This window comes from Lingula anatina, chromosome 6, assembly GCF_051362555.1.
Source record: "Lingula anatina isolate TDL-2025a chromosome 6, LinAna3.0, whole genome shotgun sequence".
In the NCBI taxonomy this organism is placed as follows: domain Eukaryota; kingdom Metazoa; phylum Brachiopoda; class Lingulata; order Lingulida; family Lingulidae; genus Lingula; species Lingula anatina.
The window spans coordinates 24,032,854-24,043,977 of record NC_141772.1 but is presented as its reverse complement, the minus strand read 5'-3'; the positions used below and the strand labels follow the sequence as shown (position 1 = coordinate 24,043,977).

Here is an 11,124-nt window from a genome sequence, read left to right as displayed (position 1 = left end):
ACAAGAACCATCTCGTTGGGGTTTTGTTGAATGATAAATGTATTAGGTTTTCAAGTCTTAAAAAGGTCAAATTAAACAGCATATCTATTGACATTTAAAAGCGTGCATCTGTTTATTATTATTTTATCTGGTGACCCTTTACAATTATATTACATCAAAGCCTTTTTAGTTTGTTAAAGACTTGAGAAAATAGGTCTGAAGCGTCATGTTTAGAAAGCCTGCCACGCTGCTGTTTATAGAGTGGCCCATTTGTTTATTTTACGACTATAACGACAATACAGGTGCGTGCTACTTTTCGGCATCAAGACAGTAGCGCATGCGCAGTTAAAGGCATCAACACTCCATCGATTTAAATTTTAGCGGAAAGTGCGAATTCCATCAAGAATTCCTGCAAATTTCTAGGAAATATCGACTCAAACATGACATCGATGGAGTCTGTATAAACCGACCAGTATGGATTTGTGCAGTATTCTTAGCATTTTCTTTACAACAGGGTGAATTTTAACACGACAACTCGAGCGTCGTCCATGTGGAATGTTTATGATCAGTCTTGGTGCAGCATGTGATATTTACTCGTTATATCGATGGTTCATACAACGTCTCATAGCCCAGTCATGCTGAAGCCTAAGAGCCCAAAGACTCCTCCAACTAAGGCTAAGAAGGCAAAGGATGTAGCAAAGCACTGGAGCCAAACGGTAAACGAATGTATTGTCTCCGCCGGGCCCGACGGCTTGTTAAATTTAGTGTTGAAGGGAGGGGCCGACAACGGGCAGTTTTGTTACATAGGGGAGGTGAAACACGATAAAATAAACTACCACAGCGGTAAGCTGCACCAGGATGAGATTATCCTCGAAGTTCAGGGTCAGAAAGTTGCAGGGTACACGCAAAGAGACCTCCAGGCCTGGGTGAAGCAGGTCAGCCACAATGGAGCGCCTGTCATGTTCAAAACTGTGCACGCGGGTGAGTACTGGGTGACAAGATTTAGTTTTTATAAAACTTCAAAATCTTTTGTATCAACACTCTTTTCTGCTAGTTTATCTTAATCTTAACTTTTAAACTTTGTTTAAATTGTGCATTTGTTTGCTCAGCTGAGTTCAGTCTGTCCTGAAAGCCCTAACACTTGTTGGGGACAGTTCACACTCCTGCACTGATGAACAGATTGAAACTCTGCTGAGGGCACTGATGATATCTTATTAAATTATTGGAATGAGTGATTGTATTGAATGCAGATCCAAATGACATAGATGATTGGGATGCTAGGGATGCTCAGTTAAATTAGAGGTTGTTGCAGCTGTGTGAATAATCCCAAATTTTGAGGGCAATAATTTGGTGAGCTGCCATACAGCTGTGTGTGACAGGGAATGTACAGGTGTATGTGTGTGACAGGTGCTCTAGAATAGCCCCCAAAAAGATGTAAGGCTACAGTGATGATATAAAAAGGATCAAGGTTAGGATTGTCTGGATATCTTTAACTTTTTGAATGTTTATGAACTGTTAATTAGAGAAACCCAGGCAAATTAGTAGATTTTGTCTGTCAAACTGGAATAATGCCAAAATTTAAATCAAATACAGATATCACATTACTGAGAGCTCGTGGCATATATATCCTGTAAATACAGTAGGGAGATGTTATGTTGATATTTTTGATATTTTATGTCACATGAACTCTATTTTATTAGAGGTAAGTTGAACTTTTTAAGTACTGCCATATGATATTCATAGAAATTGATGAAATATGAAAACCATTGCTGTGGAAAGTATTAGTTGGTGATGCAAAAAGACCCATGTTATATAGAGGTGCTTGGCAAAAACAAGAAACTTTTAGTTTTGTATTTTAGATTGATCAAAATGTGTTTTGAGCGATGGTTTTCAGAGTGATGACATGGTGGATATCGACATGTTAACAGCTGCCTGCAGATTTTTTTCAGTAGAAAACATTTAGATAGAGACAGCCAAAATGACTTCCCTTCTTTTTATGCTGATGTGAGCAGCGAGGTCTAGTGGGAATGTGCGGAACATGTAAATCAAATGAACAAGATACGATTTATTTGGTTTCTGGTGCGTTAGGGGAAATTAGAAGCCATTGTCTGCGAGCATACTAATACACCCAAGCAAACAAATCATTGCTGTGTGGATTGGCTGACATCTTAACTGATCACAAGTTTACAGCCCAATTATGTTCTGTGCAGATGATTCAGCTTTCTCACCTGACTAATTATAGACATGTAATTACTCTTGTTAGTTTTATTGAATTAGGAACATGCTTGCTGTGGAAAATCACCTGTTTCTTAATGAGTTTTGTAATTAAGGTTGTTAACAAGGATTGGGGTAAGTGATTCACCAATCAGCTGTGGATGCAGTGCTTTTGAAGGTGAATTGGTGCTAGTTAAAGGATACAGTTACTGAATAATGTCCAGTAAGTGTTTTTGTAATATCTGGTGTTTGAAGATGGTTGACAGCAAATAAAAGCTGTGTTCTGATACTGTTGTTCTTCTTCTGGAAACAGAGGTCGCTCCTTGCCTGATTTGAGTCAGTTGGTTCAGTGTAAATGTGTCACATTATTCTCCAAATGTTACCACAGCAAATTTGTCTCCTAAACAGCCAGGGTAATAACAGGTCATCTTGACTGGATGATTTCACCATCTGGAATGTACACTGGTTCTATTATATAGTGGGCTGTAGGAGTGAGTATGGCTAGTTATTAATACAAGTGGACCTTTACTAAGCTACAGGGTCACTAAAAATGGACTACCACATTTTGAGTGATTGGCCTTGAGTAATATGACAATATTGAGTTGATTTAGTACAGTCAAAGTGCATGGCCAAATGTGACCAGTGTGCAATAAATGTGATGTTTTCATCTAGATGCAAATGAAGGGATATATTTTCAGTAGGGCTTTTAATTCCAATATACACGCGGTCTAAAGATAGGTTGCTAAAAAAATGCAGTGGTTGTTTGTTAGATGTTTGTTAGAATACTTTCTACAAGAGCCAGCTCAGTTGTTGTGCAGTCTTTTCCAGTGTGTGTAGACTGCTCAAAGAAAAGAAAGTTTCAGGGGCGGATTCAGAGATATTTTCTGACAGTCTTCCAAATTATCTTTGTTGATCCATCCTCTATTTTTGACCGTCTTCCGACAGAAAAAAAAGATACCCGTCAATGTAAACTTGAAAATCTGACCGTCTTCTGGAAGACCCAGAAGACGGCCTAAATCCGCCCCTCAGTTTGGATATCATACTTAGTATGGAAACAGGATGTCATACTGTCAGATAGAGCACTGGGTCATTTCTTATTTGGAAGAGGGAAGTTAAAAGTGAAGGACTCTTGAGAGAGCTTAATCTACCAGATCATGAACATCCCATGTTATTAATGTATGCAGAAGTCATTAGTGTGAGTGCCTGTGGAATTAATGAACAGATAGTCACACTTCTGGTTCTCCTGATGTTTTTAGAAAGATAATAAAACTACAAACATAACAATGTTTCATATTGAAGAAGTGATTAATGATTGACAGCATCCAGGGTTGTATGATTAGGATAAGAAAATAAATATTGAATGCCTATAGCTTAATTAAGGAAGTGATACTTCTCAATGATGTTTGTAGTGTGGGTTATTTATTTAGAAGAATAAACTTATCATCAGGTCTTTGTTTGTTAGAGTTTATGTAAGATATCATGCTGGTTTGAACATATATCCATTATGATTTGAAATCAACATGATTAATATTAAACTGATAAAAGATGAGTTTCTGGTTTGCTTTAAGCAGAATCAAGTTTTAACGCACTAGAAGAGCTCGGGACTTAGATCACAAAAATTTTAAGACCAAAAGCTGTTATTTATTTTCAAACCAACATGTGCAGTTTGCTATGAACTCACATCCAGGTGACCCAGACTCTACAGGTGAAATATAAGTGATAGAAGAGTTAATGATGGACTAGAAGGTGACAGGTTCCTGGAAAGATAACACCTTTACCTGGCTGGTCATCTCTTCTCTGATCTTGGTTTATTTTAACACAGTTCTTACCTTTGTTATTTTTAATTTAGCCTGGATGGATTTCTTTGCTTGGTTCAATCAGAGTCATTATATTTTCATCAAACAGGAAGATTGCAAGATATGCATTTGGGTTGAAAATTCAAAAATATATTTGCAAAAGTTTTTTTTTCTGCATAAACAGTTTTGTATTTAATTTTAGTCTTTCTTCATATAATGTTTGGAGAACTTTAAGTGATTGTTTTTTTTGTAAAGATTTGAAAATTTAAATATATTTCATATATGTTTTGGATTCAAGTTAATATTATGAATATGCATGTGAATCCATCATGATTACATGATGATCGGTCTTGTTTGATGTTTTGTATATATATATATATATATATAATTGGTAACTTATAAGTATATAAGTCAGATTCTGTCTGTAACTCTTCATCTTGCTGAAGTCATTAAAGTCTCGAGTGTTCTCTCTCAAAATCTGAAACAGTTTTCATAGAAAGAGGCTGTTATTTGCCCTGGGTTTGTTTTCCTAGTAATTAGAACAAGTGGTTGCAAGGAGCAGTAGCCAGCCCTATGAGCAGCTGAGTGTTTGATTGCTGCTGATGTGCACCTGAGGACTTGAGGGAAATGTCCAGTTTACACTGTAGAAAATTTTGGATCAAAGGGCATTCTTTTAGAGAGAGAGAGAGAGAGAGACGTGAAAGAGAAAGAAATATGAGAGAAAGAGAAGAGAGAGAGATGTCAAACTGTAAAGCCTACTGGTCCATTGCATTATGGCATTGAAAAAATTACTTGTATATTATTACCAGGAATTTGTACCCTCCACCAGGGCAGCAGATTAATAATGTGCACTTTTCTTCAATGTCAGAGTTGAAAAATGTGTCATGAATTAGTCAGAGACACATCTGTGAATATCTTGTGAAAAATCTGTGGCCCTGGTAGAGGTGAAGGAATTTTCAGGTAATCTTACCCTGAACAAACTGAGCTCACATGAGAACTCGCACTTGTGAATTGTCCTATCTTAGTTTACATAACTTGTGGTATCAACTCAGCTAGATTCTGTCTATTGATTATGTGTCAGTCCCCTCCACCCCAGACAAGAAGATCTTCATGCATAATGATAGCTTTTTTCAACATGTTGAGATGGAGGGAACGGGACTGGGAATATTATGAGGAATAGATAAGAAGGAAAGAAAAAAAAAACTTGATTATCTCAGGTTTATAGTGAACCTTGAATGGCAGAGAGAGGGATATAAAAAAAGTTGTTGGAGAAGAATGAAGGAATTTAAAGGGAAAACTGCCCTAGTGGAAAATACTAAATTTTAAGATCTTTTTTTGCTGTGTTGCACTTGTATTTATGGTCTACAAGGTTTTGAAAAACTGCACTTAATCAGTTTTAAATGTTTAGTGAGCCAACAAGAACTTGGTATGTTGAAATTAAATTATTCTGGGACAGAATCTGGTTGAAATATGTGAATACACTCAGGCCATACAGCAGTATATTAACTTGCCAAATGTGTCAAGTGGCACTATACCTAAAAGTACCCTCCCATTCCACTGACAGACTTAGGAAAGTGATATCAGATTTTTACCCCTGTGGCTGCAACATGGGTCAAACAGTAAACAACACGATTACACAAATCTTTTAAAGATATAGAAGTCAGCATATTGCAGAGGTATTTAGTTATAACAGAGGCTGACTTGGGGCAAAAACCATGGTAGAAAACTGCTGTGATTTATCAGCTGGTCCCCAGGTAGCAATTGTTCCCATATTGTGAAGTACATTCCAGAGAAGCTTATTTATTTACCTTACAAATTCAGCCTCAATAGAAACCAGGCCAAGTATGACAGGGATGGTTTGGAATATTTAACTGGTGAACTTCACTGGCCAAACAATTCCTATAAATCAATCAGATTGGTAAATAATGGAGAGTTTGAATTTAGGGGCCAATTACTTAATGTTGCTGACAGGGTCAGCTTCTCTCTGTTGGGGGTCAGAGATTGTTAATTTTGTCAGTCTGTTTTTGAAAATGGTTAAACTGATACCTACTGTGAGCACACGAAGGTGAAATAAGTTAAAGTTTACAATTGGCTATGTGGCATGTGACCAGGACATAGAAACTGTCATATGACTGAATATTTTACACCTTGGGTCTGTTTATGGTAGATACAATGACTAAATAAAATGAGTAGAATTAATTATTCAGCTGAGATATAGTAGAGGTTGTAGGGCAAATATATCAGATATTTAGGATAATTTGTGGTCAGTCAGATTTGTTAATCAGAGTGACTGGACTGGTGAATGTGACAGAGTGTGTGAGGGTGACACTGATCAAATTACCAGCTGTAGGTGTCACTACAGTCAACAGGGTGTGTGTGTGCGGGGGGTGGGGGGGTGGGGGGGGGTGTTGAGGCACCCCTTTGGCCAAAATAGGTCTGCTTGAAATTAAAAATTGATAGATCTGTGTTTTGTGCAATTTCTGTTATAGGGCCAACTATGGGGGGTATAAAAGGGTCCACACAGAAAAATACCTCTACCCCTTTCATATTTCTGGTTTGAGGCCTGTGTAAACAGTGCTTCAGACTCATTGTAATTCATCTTATCAACTTCCATAACTTATCAAACCCACTTACTAAAATTGAGTCTAGCTGTATAAACCTCAAGTTACTGTGTTAACTGAGCCTAGCTGTATAAACCTCAAGTTACCCTGTTTACTGAGCCTAGCTGTATAAACCTCAAGTTACCCTGCTTACTGAGCCTAGCTGTATAAACCTCAAGTTACCCTGCTTACTGAGCCTAGCTGTATAAACCTCAAGTTACCCTGCTTACTGAGCCTAGCTGTATAAACCTCAAGTTACCCTGTTTACTGAGCCTAGCTGTATCAGTCTCTTCTATATCAGACTCCAAACCTAATTGTTATTGAGGTAATACGATTAGCAGTGATACACAAGGGTGATAAATTCAATTTGGTTTATACATATATCTGGATTATAGGATTATTATGCTGGAATGGACACTGACAGGGATAATTGGGTGGAGAGATATAACCTTAGCTCATACTCTGGTATGATTTACACTGAGGGCGTGGTTCTGTTTAAGTTAGACTGGCCTTACTTGGCCCAAGCATCTCTGGTAGCAGTCTGGTTTTTGATTGATAAAGATTAGCTCTCCATTCAAAATCAGTCAAATGTACAGCTTTTAGTATGCATGTTTCATTCCAAACTGTTAGTACTGTCAAGTCCTGTAATATGAGCTGTGAGAGAGCTAATTCAATTGTTTCAGATCAGGAAGTATACTAGTAATTAGGTAGAATCACAGATTAATGGACAAGATGTGTGTTTTGATGTCACAGGGCACCTGTCTTCACTTACAGCTCTCTGGGCTTGTTCTGAACCAAGTTGATCCCCAGACGTATTACATGTAGATATCAATCAATAAACAGTAGACAGAATAATTCAAATGAACATGATGTGGAAAATACTGTTTTTTTAACCAATCAAATTAAGTGAAGCTAGTGTATGTCATGTTCACTGAATGAATGTTTTAATTCTCATCAAATTGATCAATATTGGCTGATGACAATTTAAGTGGTGTCATCCCTCATTTTATCTAGATATATTACATCCCAGTGCAGCACTTTCAGCCAAAGATTTTCTGGTTCTCTGCAACCTTATCTTGTGTTAAGTCCTATGGGATATTTACATAGATTGATGGATGTAAAGAGAGGCCCCATGTTGTTATGTGTAATCCTCCTCCCCCTGGGGATTGTGGGTTCAGGGGAGGAGGTGGTAATGGGTCCCTGGGGTGTCTAAACATTACCATGTCTGGCTTAGTGTGTGCCGGGTGAATAGTAAGGAGAGAGAGAGAGAGAGAGAGAGAGAGAGAGAGAGAGAGAGAGAGAGAGAGAGAGAGAGAGAGAGAAAGGGGGAGTGGAAAGAGATGGAGAGAAGGAAGAAGGGAGGAAAGGGAAAGAGAGAGGGGGGTGGGGGATTAAAGCTTTTGAAATTTGTTTTTTTAATAAAAGTATATTTGGGAAATCATTTTCCCTGTATATCTGAAAAGTATTTTAGCTTGTTAGAGATTTTTTTTCTTTAATGTTCTTGTGAGATGAGACTATAACATTAGGGGCTGATGTTCCGAGTAGTCTGGATTGTATGGGTATTGGTTTAGAAGCAAATAAATGTGTTGGAAGTGTCAGAGAATGGGGTAAATAGAATAATTGAATAAAGTAGATGGAAAGCAAGAGTTGGACATAGCTTGTTCATCAACTCCAGCTATCTAAAATATGTCTTTTTCAACCACAAATATTTGGCTTCCATTCTCTGCAGGCTTTGCAAGCTAAGGTAAAATTCTCTGAAATTAAAAGAAAAAAAAATTTATCAGTTTTGGCAGAGTTACTCAGATGTGTGGCTTGTCTTGACTGAAAAGAAAAGATATTAAAAATGATACATTTCATGGCCATTTTATCAATGAAAATAATGAACTTGTTTGACAAACAAATATTAATCTGGAGTAACCTCATTAACTCATGTGTTGAGTGACACTTGAAGATAATAAATGATAGTTAATTATTTCCAAGAGAACATCAGAAGCCACTTAAAACATTTCCTATATAAAAGAAATGGCCAGGTATCAACTGAATGCAAAGACAGTGACATTCTTACCTGTTGTCTCACCTGGTCCCCCCTAAGCTGTCTACCTGTCTACTCACCTGTGTCTAATATAGCACCTCTCATACATGTTAACTCATCTGTGTTGTGGTCCTCAGTACATTGTTGATATGCACCCATAGCAAGTTCACATGTGATGACTTGGATCCCTCCCCCCTCCCTCCTGCTCCATGTTAGCTAACCTAGGACACTATACAGTATGCTTAACTGGCACTTTTGCTTAGTGATGGTTTTTCTTCTCTCTCTCTTCTCTCCCTCTCTCATGGGGGAGGGGGGGGGGGTGCGTGAAATTGGGACATGTTATCAGTGCTATCAACTACCTGGAGATAGATTTAGGGATTATCCGTCTGTCTTTGATACAGGCCACATTCAAGCTGTACCAGGGTTTGTGAACTTCTTGACGGCAAGAGCCTGTATCTTTGTTTACTGTAGGGATTTTATTACTGAAAAACAGCCATTAGAATTAAAACAGTAACCAGAGTGGAAGAGGGGCATGCAAAAAACAGCTGGATCAAGTGAAAAAATTACTGAACAGAAAAAAACTGCTGTTAGGATTGACATCAAAGCTAGTGGTACAGCAGAAATAGTTGCTATTGTAGGCTCAGATTTCAAAACAAAGGCAGTATTGAATTGTCATTAAGAAGTGCTGTTAATCCAGAACCTAGAGCGAGGAGATCTTTTCTCTTGGCCTAATGGTCTATGGGAAAGAAAAGCTGTTTTGTTGGCTTGATGAATTTTGTATGAGGGAGATTGTGTAAGAGTGTGTAACATGGCAATGTGGAGGTGAGGAGAGTTAAGGGAGCTTGAGGAAGGTATTGAACTGTATATAAATAGAACAGAAAACAACAAATACACAAACTCTTCATACCTGTATAACTGTATTAATAATCCTCTGTCATAAATACCTTGGATCCTTTGTTTGGTGATAAGCTAATTTTATTCATGGGGCATGTGAGCTGTACATGTATAGAGCAGTATTCTGTGTCCCTATCTTAGGCCCCATTCCCAGAGATTAGATCGATCTACTTAAGATCGACCTAACTCACTGGGGGTTCACACTAAATAGCTGTCAGCCGAGCGGGCACGAAAGTTAATTACCCCCTTACAGCTTGTAGTAGGCGGGACGGACATTTAAGCCGGATTATCTGACAGTAATCTAGTGAGACTCCCCGCGGGGATAGATCGATCTAAAAGCTCTGGGAATACACCCTTAAAATAGATTTATTTTTCCCCCTTAAACAGTGTCAAGATGGGGAAAGAGCTCACATGTCACATTTGGTATATATTTAGAACATTTCATTTGTGAGTTGCACTCGTCCATCTACAAAAGCTTGGTCCTCAGACTAAGATGAAAGCGTTCAAAGTAGCTCAGGCATTGTATAGACCTAAAAAAAGAATAAACCATATTTGAGTTACTGTAATGTAATGCATTGAAACCATTAGTGAAAGACCTGTGTTAGGTTTAGAAAATTATGTTATCATATTCAGTCATTTGATGTGAAGGCCAGTGAGCCATTTCAGTAAGTAGGTGAAGTTAAGACATATTGGGCTAATAGTTCCACTCTTGTGTCATTGGTAATGTTCATATTACTCTGTCTGCTATAACAAGGTGTAACAGGAATACTGTGACAGGTAATACACCTATTAGTACCTGGGTTGTGGAATGTGGTGCTTTTGTGTGACTGTAAAATATTAGTTCTGATGTTTGATTTTCTTGTACTTATCTGTTTGTTAGAAGATTTAAGAGACTTAACTATCAATATGTCATTTTTCCAGAATGGGGCATACTATTAATTTATTTAAATCATAAGAAATTTATCTTACTTGCCACCTTTGCTGTATTTGATGACACATTATATATTGACGGTATTAATGTATGTTATATAATTTTACTCTTCATATTCCAGGCTTGCTCCCCAAAGATTTACGTCAGTATTTGAGCACCAGATTCCAGAAAGGTTCCGTGGACCATGACCTCCAACAGACCATTAGAGATAACCTCTACCTCAGAACTGTACCATGTAAGTACCCCCCCCCCCCCCACATACACACACACACACACACACTGTGACCTCAGATAACACTAGAGAAGATCAGATCAGATAAGCAACTTTGAGCAGTCTTCAGCCTGCCACAGCTCTATCCATGTCTGCCATTATCCTCCAGATAATAAAGTACCCAGCAAGTCTCTCTCATGTTGTTCCAGGTGAACTCTCGTCCTAAGGGACATTTCTATTGTCCTGCACACTGCCCCTGTTCTTTCACATTGATAAAGGTGTCCATATAATCTACTGTGTCCATTCTTGTGAAGGACCAAGAAAAGGGAGTGTTTAGAAAGGTGTATGAACTCCCAATCTCTGCCAGATGAAGGGGAATCTAAAAGCATTCTGTAAGGGTAATCAAGCAGAATGTATGAGGGGATCAAAACAAAGTTTGGATTTGCCTGAAGGTGGCAGCACATTGT

The 11,124-nt window shown here is 38.1% G+C and overlaps 1 protein-coding gene across 8 annotated transcripts in view; it reads left to right on the top strand.

The window, feature by feature from the left end:
* The first annotated feature begins 302 nt into the window (after nt 1–302).
* Nucleotides 303–11,124, top strand: part of LOC106155200 (membrane-associated guanylate kinase, WW and PDZ domain-containing protein 1) — a 76,889-nt gene continuing 66,067 nt past the window's right edge. For 4 of the 8 annotated variants that reach the window (XM_087015269.1, XM_087015272.1, XM_087015268.1 and 1 more), the window contains exons 1-2: nt 304–960; nt 10,568–10,681. In XM_087015269.1, the coding sequence (XP_086871395.1) occupies nt 585–960; nt 10,568–10,681 (490 nt within the window). In that variant the 5' untranslated portion in view covers nt 304–584. Of the gene's footprint in view, nt 961–10,567; nt 10,682–11,124 lie in introns of all 8 variants that reach the window. The other 4 variants (XM_087015273.1, XM_087015271.1, XM_087015267.1 and 1 more) reach the window with 2 other exon arrangements.